We start from the raw sequence: 14,394 nt of genomic DNA, 5'->3' as shown, positions 1-14,394 counted from the left end.
ATGACTGTATGCTACTACTGAGCATTAGTGGTAGAGGGAGGGAATGTTGAATCTGGTGGAAGAGGTGCCAATTTGAAAGTTTTCCAATTTCTAATGTCCACACTTAAGTGGAAGATTCAATTTTAACTGATATAGTGACTATGTTAATGTCACACAGATTGGAACATGAATCAAATGCACAAGTAGAAAATTAAATCCTTGATAGTGTAAAGTGACTAGGATATAGTTGATTCAGAGATAGTGGGAACTGCTGATGCTGGAGAATCAGGGATAACAAGGTGTAGAGCTGGATGAACACAGCTGGCCAAGCAGCATCTCAGGAGAAGGAAAGCTGACGTTTCGGATCTGGACCCTTCTTCAGAAAAAAACTCTCTTCCACATATGACAGTGAGTTTTGGATCATTTGTTAGTTTTAAATCTGAGATAGATACTTTTTATTAAGCAAAGGTACTAAGGGATGTGGGCCAAAGGCAGGTATATGGAATTAGGCCACAGATCATCCATGATCTCATTGAATGGTGAAACAGGCTTGAGGGGCTGAATGGCCTACTGCTGTTTCTATGATGCATTTTATTTCCCAGTATGTGTTCCCATGAATGGACCGCCCCACTGGAATCAAACAATCTGACATAATTGCACCTGATGTTGGCATGAAAGGAACTATGTCAGTGCATTTCTGTCCATCACTCACCACATCTGGATTGTAACCAACAGATAATTTAAGAGTACAAAAAAATCAGAACTGCCATGGTTTTGCACTTTTATATAAGAGCCGGATTTCTAGTAGAGGAACCTTATTGTCACACTGCTTAAAACAAAATTGGTGTGAGCTGGTTGTCTGGTTTCTGGTAGCCAGTAGCACCATGGGTGTTCATTTCTTTCTTATGAACATAGAACATAGCACAGCACAGGCCCTTCGGCCCATGATGTTATGCCAACCTATTAGCCTACTCAGATCAAACTACCCTGCATATCCTACATTTTACTATCCTCCATGTGCCTATCCGAGAGTCACTTCAAAGTCCCTAAAGTATCTGACTCCACTACCACAGCTGGCAGCGCATTCCACACTCTCTGTGTGAAGAACCTACCTCTGACATCTCCCCGATACCTTCCGCCAATCACCTTAAAATGATGCCCCCTCGTATTAACCATTTCCGCCCTGGGAAAAAGTTTCTGACTATCCAGTCTATCTATGCCCCTCACTATGATTTATTGTTGTTTAGGGTCGAGTTACATTCAGTTGTTTTGGATGGCTTGTCACCAAGGTTGATCTTGTTTGGTGAGTTTGCTGAGAAGGGAGGTTGAATATCAATAAGCTGAGTTGGCCTATTAACACGGCATTTAACGATCAATAATCCCCGTCAATCGGCAACTCATCGGTGCCTCATGAGGATGACCATGCCGTTTATGAAAAGATGGCGCCCATTGGTCCCGAAGTTAAGATTGTCACCTGATTCAGCCACGTGTCTTGTCGTAGTTTGTGTCGCTCGGGCTCCTGAAAGATTCCACCCAGTGTTTCAAAATGGTACTGCAAATACAATGGCAGCTTGAAACACGACTGTGACGCCTCAGTGAATGTTTGCAATTTTTAAATTTTGTCAATAAAACACATAAGTTAGAAGAATGTGAAGCTTATTGTGGAAGGTGCAATTGTACCCCAAGTGTGCTAGATCGGCAGGAAATCTGCCACCGAGTCTGGCCTATCTGTGATTCTAGCCCTTCATTAATCAGGTTACCTTGTAACTGTTCCCTTACATGGCCTGACAAACTCCAGGGTATCAAAATGCTGCTGGCAGTATGACCCATCACCACCTTCTGATGGGCAATCAACAGTGGCCTTACCAGTGACACCTGCATCCTCAGAATGAACACCTTTCAAAGTAAAAACCCAAATTAAACTCTTCATACGAATAGAATGTCATATTGCTTGCAAAATGTGGACAACTTCATGTCTTTTTTTGCATCAACAGTTGAACTTACCAATAATTTGACTATAAAAATGTAAGACTTTAGTTCTTCAAAGTCTAAATGCCAGATAATTTGAATTCAGCAAAATTTGAATTACAAGAATGAACTAACAGCTGTTATTAAACTCTAGTTTTGTATGACATTGTGAGCATTACTAAAGGAGGCATCACAGAGAAATCTATAACCAGTGACTCGTTCTCTTCAGTTAGCAGCAGTTGAAAGGAGACACATAGATCACCATCTGGTTAAGGCATCTTGTATCAATTGAACTTCCACTCAGTTTTAGAACCTGCCTGACTTTGTCATCCTTTACTGGCAGACCCAGCTGTTATAGGGAAAGCCCAAATCATTCGTCTTATTAGGGGGTCTGTAATTAGTAGAATGAACATGGTAGTATTCACCCCTTGTATGATAGCTGGTGCAGATCACACCGTTGACACTCACTGTGCTGCCTGGAAGGCACAGGGGTGTAGGAGAGCACTAATATTGCTGATAACTTTATTAGTTTGCAGTGCTCATGTCTGGCACACATTTGTATTTGTTGATTGTATTACGTGACATTAAGCATGATATGCTGAGCAATATGTGGTGGCTCCTGGTAATTTTTCCTGGGCTTAAGGTCTTGGTGCTTGTGATAATGCATTTACTGATCTTACCCTTCATGTAATTATCAGACATCCACAGACAAGATCAGTCAGCCAGCTCATTGGCATTTTCAAAGCCTAGGGACTCAAATCTTAAACTGATTTTAATTGGGGGAACTTGCAACTTCTTCTGAATTGAGGGATGTGTTGAACTGGGGTCTAATTTCTCAGAAGACGTGCTGTTAAACTTAAGTGGAATGAGCACAAATCTCACAAAGTCTTGGTGCATTTAGTTTGTTCTTCAAAACTATTCACACATTTTATAAGCTCCTTAGTGTCCCTCTACCTTTGCTCCATTATGGTGGCAGAGCCTCATTTATTCATGACCCCACACCCTGAAATTCCATTCATTTGACTGTTTACCTTGCTAAAGCACTCTCCTGCTTCAGATGTTTCACATTGCCTATCTACTCAAGGATACCCTCACTGGGTAGTTTTCAGGCTCGTCCCAGCTCAGTCTCCTTTGCAATTCCTTCTCTCCTCGTGTGGAGTTTGCACATTCTCCCTCTGTCTGCGTGGGTGCTCCGGTGTCCTCCCACAGTCCAAAGATGTGCAAGTTAGGTGGATTGGCCATGCTAAATTGCCCCATAGTGTCCAGCGATGCAAAGGCTAAGTGGATTAGCCATGGTCAACGTGCAGTTATGGGGATAGGTTAGGGTTTTGTGTCAGGGTGGGATGCTTTTCAGAGGCTCGTGAAGGTGATGGCCTAATGGTATCATCGTTGGACTGTTAATCCAGAGACCCAGATAACGTTCTGGGCACCTGGGTTCAAATCCCACCACAACAAATGATGAAATTGGTATTCAACAAAATATCTGGAATTAAGAACCTAACAATAACAATGAATCCATTGTTGATTGTTGGGGAAACACCCATCTGACTCACTAATGCCCTTTAGGGAAGGAAAATGTGCCATTCTCACCTGGTCTGGCCTTCATTTGACTCCAGACCTAGCACTCTTAACCGCTCTCTGGACAGCTAGGGATGGGTAATAAGTGTTGCCTGGTCAGTGACACCCTCATTCTGTGAATGAATAAAGAAAAAAAACCTGATGGATTGAATGTGATTCTAAATAATATTGATTATGTTACTGAATGAGGGGTGTTTTATAAGTGTACATTGTTGATCCCCTAAGAACTTAGGCAAAACAGCAGAATATTTATTCATTATCACATCTTCCAATGTATAAATGGGTCTCTGGAGACACTGTCATACATCCAGCACCTCCAATGGTATTTTGCACACGCAAGATATTGTAGATATCCAGATAATGGACCCTGACAGGCTGTAGCAGGAGTTTTATGTTGGTTTACAATGGGTTACTGATCTCTTCTAAATATTCATTAAATAGTGGAAATAGTGCACATAGGAAGCAGAGATATCAGAGCCCAAGTATAGCACCTCCATGCAGGAGCATGAATTTCCAAGCTCTTTTCATGTTCCCTCACCTCGTCAAGCAACTTCGAACCTCCAACTTTATCTGAGTCTCCATTCACTGAGCAGTTAAACCTTGCAGCCTTCAGTTGGAGACTGCTCCATCGTTAATGCGATAATCCAGTGTTTTAATATATTCCTGCTTTCTTCCTCTTGAAGCTGCACATGCTCTGAAGCACTGCAAACAAGGCCATTGGGATCGATTAGCAATAATCCATCAAGGTTTTGAAACATGCTGTTTAATAAGTGAAACTTCTCATTTTCCAATCTGTTTTACAGGTTCATGAGAACAGCAGGGACAGTGGTCAGTGCAGTAACATGGCAACAGTAGGTATTTAACCTTTGATAACATTCATTTATTGTTATTTGGACAAGTGCTTTACAGTGATCATGCTTTTCAGAACCTAGGCAAAACCTTCCTCTGCTTACACCTAATGTAAAAACTTTATAATCTAATGTAAAGTCGTTACATCAAATGCAGCATCTTTATATCTAATGTAACAATCTCTCGTGGGATGAAATAACTCAGTCAGAAAAATGTCTTCCAGACTGCATTCATCCTGTCCTTTAATATTTTGGGTTTGATTGGAGAGGTGAATTCTGATAGAGGGTTGTTGTATAATTGTGATGAGATTTTTGTCCCAGGAGTTATCAAGTTGGGTATAAATAAGCTGCAGGATAAATTTCTTGCTTCTTTACATTAATGCTTGTCTAAACAGATCTAACGTTAACATCAATAGTTTTTATTCAATATGTGAGCGTTCTCACTACTTGATGCAGGATTATTGTGGCAAATATTCATGTGTTACTGAATGTCTCTAATGTGATGATTTTTAATGTGCCTCGGCCAGTGTATATGTTGTTACACTCACTGAGGGTTAGATAGGGTGGATAGGGAGAGCCTTTTTCCTAGGATGGTGACGGCGAGCACGAGGGGGCATAGCTTTAAATTGAGGGGTGAAAGATGTAGGACAGATGTCAGAGGTAGTTTCTTTACACAGAGAGTAGTAAGGGATTGGAATACTTTGCCTGTAACGGTAGTAGATTCGCCAACTTTAGGTACATTTAAGTCGTCATTGGACAAGCATATGGACGTACATGGAATAGTGTAGGTTAGATGGGCTTGAGATCGGTATGACAGGTTGGCACAACATCGAGGGCCGAAGGGCCTGTACTGTGCTGTAATGTTCTATGTTCAACATGGAGGAGCTCTAATTCATGAGCTGAGGACAGATGGGTTGTTGTTGGTGGGTTCCCGCTCCATGTTTTTGCTGAAACCGTGGATATGGAGTCACCATTGAGGACTCCTGAACAACTCACTTAGAACTGAAGTAGGATAGATCAGGGTACTTTCTACATTGCATGAAGTTAAATATACAGGATGTTTAAAGAGACCTAGGAGTTCGGATTAAAATATCATGAACAGGTGCAGAAAATAAGCAAGAAAGCTAATGGAATGCTGGGAGATAGTAGGAACTGCTCATGCTGGAGAATCTGAGATAACACAGTGTGGAGCTGGATGAACACAGCAGGCCAGGCAGCATCAGAGGAGCAGGAAAGCTGCTGTTTTGGGTCTGGACCGTTCTTCAGAAATGGGGGAGGAGAAGGGGCTCTGAAATAAATAGAGAGAGGGGGAGGCAAGTCCAGACCTGAAATGTCAGCTTTCCCGCTTCTCTAATGCTACCCGGCCTGCTGTGTTCATCCAGCTGTACACCTTGTTATCGAATGGAATGCTGGCCTTTTTATCCAGGGGACTGGAGTATGAGGATGCAGAGGTCATGCTGAAGCTATAAAACCCTGGTGAGACCCCACTTGGAGGGCTGTGCGTAGACCTGGGCACCACACCTTAGGAAGGATATACTGGCCTTACAGGGAATCCAGTGTAGGTTTACAAGAATGATACCTAGACTTCGGGGGTTAAGCTATGAGGAGAGATTATACAAATTTGGACTGTTCCCTCTAGAATTTAGAAGGTTAAGGGGTAATCTGATCGAAATCTTCAAGCTATCAACTGGAAACGACAAGGTACAGAAAGATGACCTGGTGGGGGATTCTAGAAACAGGGCCATAGTCTGAGAATTATGGTCAGATCATTCAAGAAAATTGCTAGGAAGCACTTCGACACACAAAGGGATGGCAGAGCCTTGGAACTGTCTTCCACAAAGGCAAGTGGATGCTGGAACAGTTGTTAATTTTAACCTGAAATAGACAACTTCCTGCTGCGCAAACGTAGTAAAGGATATGGTACATGGAGTTCGGCCACAGATCAGCCATGATCTCATTGAGTGGTGGAACAGGCTTGAGGGGCTGAATGGCCGCCTCCTGTTTCTGTGAGAGCTCTCCCAATTTTCAAACCAAACTCCAGATGCTAATGAGCAGAGACAACTGGCAACATTTGCCATTTCTGGCACCTAGGTCAATGCCAGGAGATCTGTGAAATTCTCATGGAATTATTATGGTGCAGAAGGAGACCTACACTAACCTCTGTTATTCAGTCTCGCTCTAAAATCTAGGGCCAATCTCCCCATATCCCTGCACGTCATTTCTATCCAAATTGCCAACCAATGTCCCTCTTGAATGAATCTGCCTCCAGCACATTACAAGTCAATGCATTCCAGATACTGTGTGAGAAATCCTTTTCTCACATCACCTATGCTTCGATCACACATCACTTTAAATCCATGCCCTCTTGTCTTTGCTTCTTTGACAACCAGAAACAGCTTCACCCTATCTATTCTAGCCTCCTCATGAGTTTGAAAACCTCAATCAGATCTCCTCTCAACCATCTTCTTATTAGAGGGAACATTCCCAACTTGTTTAACCTATCCTAAATCGAGAACCAGGCTGGTAAATCACTTCCGCACCCTCTCCAATGCGTTTGATTCTTCTTGACAATGTGGTGCCCACAACTGTACGCTGTTCTCCAGCTGAGGTCAAACAAGTGCTTTGTACAAGTCCAGCATCATCTCCTTGCTCTCGTTCTCCTATATCCAACTTACCAGCCCTTAGGCAGTTTTATAACCTGAGTTGCTACGCTCGACCATTCCAGTGAATGCAAAAGTCACATTGCTGTGGATCTGGAGGTAACTGTAGGCTAGATGAGGAAAGGACAGCAGATCACCTTCTCAAAGGGCACCAATTAAACAAATTAGTTTTAATCTAGTAGTTTAATGAAATTTTTGATAATTTGCTTTTATTTCAGATTCTTATTTAATTACATGAACGTAACTTTCTCAGCAGCTATGGTGTGATTTGTACTCAATCTGCAGAGCATTTGCCCAAGCAGCTAGAATCCAGTAATATTGTCACTATTCCAGCGTCCACTTAAACCGTGTAGACTGAGTGGCTCAAAAAAGCAGTGTCCCATTAGCTTTTCCAAACCAAACAGGGATGAACAATAAATGTTGGCCTGGCCACTAATTCTCAGTCCGGTGAGTCAATTAAATATTGTTTTCTGTATCTCAAAAGCTGACAGATTATGCGTTGCTGACAAGTTTGTGGTCACTGTGGTTTCAACTAAAAATTATTATTTGCACAGTGTCAGATATTTGAATTGATTTATTGCAGTCACACGTACCTACGCACAGTGAAAAGCAGTGTTTTGCAAGCAGTACGGGCAGATCAGAGCAAACAGGGGCATACAGATCATAGAGTGCTTAGACAGAACAAGGCTTACAGGGCTACACTGCACAGGAGGAGCGCAAAGTGAGATCAACATTATTTGAAGTTAGAGAAATCCATTCATCAGTCTAATAACGGCAGGGAATAAGCTGTTCTTTAACCTGCTGGTGCGTGCGTTCAAGCTTCTGTGTCTTTAGCCTGGCGGGAAAGGTCATTACTGGGGTGGGAGGGGCCCTTGACGATGTTGGCAGCCTTTTCACAGCAACAAGAAGTGTAAATGGAGTCCATGGATGAGAGATAACAAGGTGTAGAGCTGGATGAACACAGCAGGCCAAGCAGCATCAGAGGAGCAGGAAGGCTCTGATGAAGGGCCTAGCCTGAAACGTCAGCTTTCCTGCTGCTCAGATGCTGCTTGACCTGCTGTGTTCATCCAGCTCTACACTTTGTTATCTCAGATTCTCCAGCATCGGCAGTTCCTACTATCCATGAATGAGAGTTTGGCTTGCCGGATGGTCTGCGCTCTGTATGCAACTTTCTGTAGTTTCTTGTGGTCCTGGGCACAGCAGTTGCTGTACCAGGCTGTTATGTGTGGTCTCTTATGGGACAATCACAACATTTGTTTTAAAACTCAAAGTTAATATTTGTTGAAAATTTTACAGGGGAGTGAAAGATACTAGCACAGTTTGGTGCCAAAAGAGAAATGTCAATCAAATGTTTGAGTTTAATATCTTTCAGTCATCACGAAGGGATAGAATAATTTATGATGTTCCTGGAGAACATCTGAAAGTAAAGTAAAAATTATTCCTGCTGCAAGAATTACATACATTGAGATACTGTTGTGCACTTAGATATATAACCTAGAGCTCCCTCCCGAACAGCACTGTGGGTGTAACTCCCCAGCACCTTCTCAAGGACATATAGGGATGAGCAACAAATGCCAGCCTTGCTATTGATTCTTACACACTGAGAATGAATTTTTTAAATGTCGTATTTCAACATTGGCTTATTCAGTTTGGAAATCAATTTAAATCCAACCAAATGGAATAGTTCCATGAATCCAGTAATTTGCATAAATCTGAGATTAAAACAGAATTTTAAAAAATTTATATGTTCACTTTTGGGATGTGCATGTTGCCGGCTGGCCCAGCATTTATTGCCCATCCCTAACTGCCCTTGAGAAGATGGTGGTGAACTGCTTTCTTGAACTGCTGCAGTTTATATGGTGTAGGCAGACCCACAGTGCCCTGAGGAGAGAATTCCAGAAATTTGACCCAATGACAGTGAAGGAATGGCGACATATTTCCAAGTCAGAACGGTGAGTGGCTTGGAGGGGAACTTGCAGGGGGTGCTTTAGAAGGTGCTGAACTAGGAAGTCTTGCTGAGTTACTGCAGTGCATCTTGTAGATTTTACACACTGCTGAGCGTTGGTGATGAAGGGAGTGAATATTGAAAGTGGTGGATGAAGTTCTGCTTCAGTGGTAACATCAGGGTACCCAGGAAGAAGGTCTAGGGATGTAAGCTCTACCGTGGAGCAAGGACCAAGCCTTTAGAGGAAGGCCAGTCAATACCATGAACCTTTTATTGTACAACCAGCTCACATGTTACTAAATTCCTGCTACATGGAACAGATGCGCAGCAAAGCGAAGTACAGCTTTAGAGAACTCACGTAACAAACTCATCAGTAGGGGCATTGAGTATAAAAGTTGGCAAGTCACGTTGCTATATAAGACTTTAGTTAGGCCACATTTAGAGTATTGTGTGCAGTTCTGGTCTCCAGGCAATAGGAGAGATATGGAGCTTTGGTGTGACCTGTTTGAGCTTTATAAATCTGAGTAGTCGAAGTCTTATTTCCAGGGTGGAAGAGTGAAATACTCGGGGACATAGGTTTAAGGTAAGGGGGGGAAAGTTTTGTGGAGATGTGTGGGGAACGTGTTTTACAAAGAGGGTGGTTTGTGCCTGGAATGCGCTGCCAGGGGAGGTGACAGAAGGAGGTACGTTAGCAATGTTTAACAGGTATTCAGACAGACACAGGAGCAGGCAGAGAACAGAGGGATGTGGACCATATGCAGGCAGATGGCATCATATTTAGCACAGACATGGTAGGCCAAAGGGCTTGTTCCTGTACAGTTCTATATGTTTAACACAGGGTTTATAAAACAAAATGACAGCAGAGCTAGATTGGATTACTCACAAAACATACAAAGATTGCTCACCTTCTTTGGAGCAAGATCAGAGAGAGCCATATTCTGAAAAATTAATACAATGCAACAATATCTTGTATTCACCTGTTGTCATTTACCATCAGGGAATTGCTTCCCTCTCTAGTTAAAAAGGGAGAAAGCAGTTGAGGCCAAAACATTGAGTGTTTTCAATTAGGAGTCAGATATATTTCTTTGGGCTAGAAGGGTATAGGGAGAAAGAGTACTGAGATGGATGATCAGCCATGATCATATTGAATGGCAGAACCAGCTTTGGGGCTGAATGGCCTACTCCTGTTCCTAATTTCTACATGTTTCTGATTATTTCTCTAAGTTTATAAAGCTACTTTGATGTCTTGATAAGGCAAGCAAAGCTGCCATGACACAGTGATCAGAGATAATGGGAACTGCAGATGCTGGAGAATCCACGTTAACAAAGTGTGGAGCTGGATGAACACAGCAGGCCAAGCAGCCTCTTAGGAGCACAAAAGCTGATGTTTCGGGCCAAGAGCTCTGATGAAGGGTCTAGGCCCGAAATGTCAGCTTTCCTGCTCCTCAGATGCTGCTTGGCCTGCTGTGTTCATCCAGCTTCACACTTTGTTATCTGCCATAACAAAGTGCTAGCTTCCTATGTCGATGAGTTCCTCAGCCCTCCTGCAATGGGTGTCAGTGATCAGGCAATGTCTGTACGGTAGCCTGGGAGTGCCCCTTGTCACTGCCTGATACTGACCTTAAACACTGTGTGTTATCTCTGTGAGTACAGCGTGGAGGACATGCATGGCTGCAGGACCCTAGCAGTAGATGGTGGAGCAGAGCTCTCCCTGTTGCCTATTTGATGAAATGCTCTCTGCCAATATCAATAACCAGACAGAAGGCCTATTGGAACGGTGTTGCCTTTCTGTGCTGGTACATGATATGGTTGAGGATAAAACATTGAACGTTTAAAGAAAGTGTTAAATGTAGGTCTTAGGGCTTGTGCAATCAAAGGGTATGGGCAGAAAGCAGGAACAGAGATGGACAATGGACCATTGAGTGGTGCAGCAGGTTCGAAGGGTTGAATGGCCTAGTCCCGCTCCTATTTCCTATGCCTATGTTTCTCTGTTCATTGTGAGAGAGGGGGAATCATAACTGATGGAATATGTCCTCTTTATAAAGCGCAGTGTCCTTTCTCTCACTCTCTGATACACACTCTCTCATTTATGGTGTGACTGACATAAGCACATCCACACTTGCTTCTGAGGAGTCCTCATGAGCTGGAGTTAAAACCTCCCAAAGATCTTACGCTGCCTCAAGTTAGTTTGAGAATGTCAAAAATAAATAAAAGTAACTGCTGCTAAACCTTGTTCCCAGCTGCAACAATGATTATTCCCCTTGTGACGCTCGGTACCAGCAGTGTGTACTATCTGGAGGTACGCCGCAGGAATTCACCAAAGATCCTCAGACAGCACCTTCCAAACCCACAACCACTCCCATCCAGATGGACAAGGGCAGCAGATACCCTCTCCAAGTTCCCCTCCAAATCACTCACCATCCTGACTTGGAAATATATCACTGTCCCTTCAATGTGTCTGGGACAAAATCCTGGAATTCCCTCCCTAATGGCATGGCGGGTCTACCTAAAGCATATCGACTGCAGTGGTTCAAGAATTAGAATTAGTGTTAGATTTTATTGTCACGTGTGCTCAGGTACAGGAATACAGGATTACAGTGAAATGTGTACAAAGCCACTGTTCTATGCCATCATCAAAAAATAGCTCACCAACATCTTTTCAAGGGCAACTAGCAAGGAGCAATAAATGTTGGCCCAGACAGCAATACCCACTCCCATTAACACTTCACTGCCTCAGAATCTCTCTGCTTGTTGAAGTGCACCTTATTTTCTCTCCTTATTCATTATGAATGCAAAAACGATAAGATCCGGGATTGCAGTAACAATGGACCTCATTATCATGTGACAAGAGGAGAAAAGAAGTGTTGATTTTGGTACCAGGCTGCGCATTGAGTTTGAGGTGGGAAATGAAGAGAAAAGCTTTTGCCCTTGTTTACATCCCAATTTATTGACTGGTAGGCATTTAGTTGACTTCTGCCTGAGTGGCATATGCTAATGGTAACCAGGTCAAGGCGCTGAGATTGGTGTCCCTCAGTTGGCCAGTTTGACGGAACTGGTTAGTTTGTTCTTGTTGCTGGTTCCCGTGAAATTGCTACCGACTGTTGGAGTATTTCCCTGTGTTCTATCCAACCTCATCCCTCTTCGTTAATTACTCATTGCTGAACAATTTGCTTTGGTTAAGAATTTCCTCCTGAGGCCTAAATAAAGGCTTCCTTTACTTGTCTTTCAAGATTCATAAACAAGCCATCAATAGACATGTCAACACCAGACCTGTGAGCCAATAATGGAACAAGACACATTAAACTCCAGGAATGTAGTCTATGCTAGAGGGCACAGGAATTCATAACTAAACTGGCTACTGTTCAATTGAGAGGCCTGTTGATAGATGGAGAATTGTAAATACCCAATTACCATTGCCAACTGTTCAATTTCAGCATGTGTTTTTGACAAATGTGTCAGTCCTGATTTTTTTTTAAAACAAATAAAGAATTCTAGCATTTGTGTCTCAGTACCTACTTGATGTTGGCATCAATCATGGTATAATGAAACCATTACCAATGTTAACAGGATAGCTGAGGTGTTTTTGATACAAGTTAGTGCAGCAAATTGAGGGAAGACGTTAATAAATTCATAGAATAATCGTGTCATTGGAGAATTCACTTCGATGCAGATAAGTGTGAAGTGATTTATTTTTGTAACAGGAATTAAGAGATCACAGATTCTCTGGGAGCTAAGTATCTCAATGGGGTAGAGAGGAACTAAGGGATTAAAGTATGGAGAGACACACAGCACTAAGAATGTAGTTTAATAAGGCAATGAAAAAACTTAAAAGGAAAACATCTCTGGAGTTTGTTTATAGAGGGATAGAATAGAAAAGCAGGGAAGTTCAGCTTGTGTTAAATTCTGGTCACCATTGTATGAAAAGTATAGAGAGGCATCGAAGAAAGTGAAAATAAAATGACCAGAATGATACCAAAAAGTTCTCCCTGATAAGTTGTGGATCTTTTCTGTTAATGGAATGACGAAATAGTGTTCTTCAAGTTTTTGCGTTTGGCAAGCAAGTTACGGACAAGCTGTGTCAGCAAGACCAGAACTGGATAGGTATGGAAGTAAGACAAGTCACTGCTAAATTCATGAGGAGATTCAGTAGAAATGTAGTAAAGAAACATATAACCACAGGGAATGGTTAAGGTGAGGCATAAATGCATTTAAGGGTTGGCGAGATATGAAGGATGAAAGACTAGAAGGATATGTTGGTCGATCTTGATGATGAGGTGTGTGAGAAGGCTCATTCAGACTATCAGCACTGGATTGTAGACCTGAATGGCCTGAATCTGTGATGTGAACACTCTGTAAGAACCTCAGGGTGATGCTGCCCATCTCGGATTTAAATTGGGGTGCCCGGTGACTCAGTGGTTAGCACTGCTGCCTCACATCACCAGGGAGCTGGGTTTGATTCCACCCTTGGGCAACTGTGTAGAGTGTGCACATCCTCCCAATGTCTGCATGGGTTTCCTCCTGGTGGTCTTCCTCCCACAATCAAAAGATATGCAGGTTACATGGATTGGCCACGCTCAGTTGGCCATAGTGTCCAGGAATGTGTAGGCGAGGTGGGTTCTCCATGGGAAATTCGGAGTTGCAAGAATGGGATAGGTCATGGGTAATGTTCAGATGGTCAGTGTGGACTCAATGGGCTGAATGGCCTACATCCACACTAAAGGGATTCTAAATGAAATGATGCTATGTCATGATAGATGTCCCAAAGCACTTTGCAGCCACTTAAATACTTTCAAAATATTGTGATCTCGGAAGTGCCAATTTTTGACAACTAGCTTCCACAAAGAACGAAAAATAGAAAAGAGTCGATCATGTTTTTCCCGGTGTTGGATTCCAGGAGACCTTCCTAGCTTTTCTTGAAAGCAGCATCACGGCTCTTCCATGTCCAGCCGAGACAGCACAAGGCAGCCTGGTTTTATTGTTACAGCGCCTCAGAAAATGCAGCCTTCTGTTAATACTGTCAAGTTTGTGCTCAAATATTTATAATGGGATTTCAGCCCCATTGCCTTCTGACTTAGAGTCAGGCACAGAATGTTCAATGTTTCCATTTCTCCATTCCTGTTAAAAACATTTTAACAGAGATAAAATATGAAGAAGAACATAGCAGTGATTTTTTTTACTGAGCCTTTAATGGTTTCTGCTACCTGCATGATTTTGGAAACTGTAGACTTTATTTCTGAAGGTTTCGTAGAGTGCCTACAGTGTGGAAGCAAGCCATTCATCCCATCCTGACCCTCTGAAAAGCATCCCATCCAGACTCACTCCCCCACCCTATCCTTGTAATCCTGCATTTCCCATGGCTAACCCACTTAGCCTGCACACTATGGGCAATTTAGCACGACCAATCCAACTAATCTGC

The 14,394-nt window shown here is 42.6% G+C and overlaps 1 protein-coding gene across 1 annotated transcript in view; it reads left to right on the top strand.

Moving 5' to 3' along the window:
* The window catches only part of hpse2 (heparanase 2), a 264,875-nt gene that overhangs the window by 151,087 nt on the left and 99,394 nt on the right, over nucleotides 1-14,394 (top strand). Inside the window, exon 6 of the mRNA XM_048551158.2 lies at nucleotides 4,329-4,376. Within this exon, the coding sequence (XP_048407115.1) occupies nucleotides 4,329-4,376 (48 nt within the window). The remainder of the gene's footprint in view (nucleotides 1-4,328; nucleotides 4,377-14,394) is intronic.

This window comes from Stegostoma tigrinum, chromosome 20 (genome assembly GCF_030684315.1).
Source record: "Stegostoma tigrinum isolate sSteTig4 chromosome 20, sSteTig4.hap1, whole genome shotgun sequence".
Taxonomy (NCBI): domain Eukaryota; kingdom Metazoa; phylum Chordata; class Chondrichthyes; order Orectolobiformes; family Stegostomatidae; genus Stegostoma; species Stegostoma tigrinum.
This window is presented reverse-complemented; position numbering and strand designations above follow the sequence as displayed.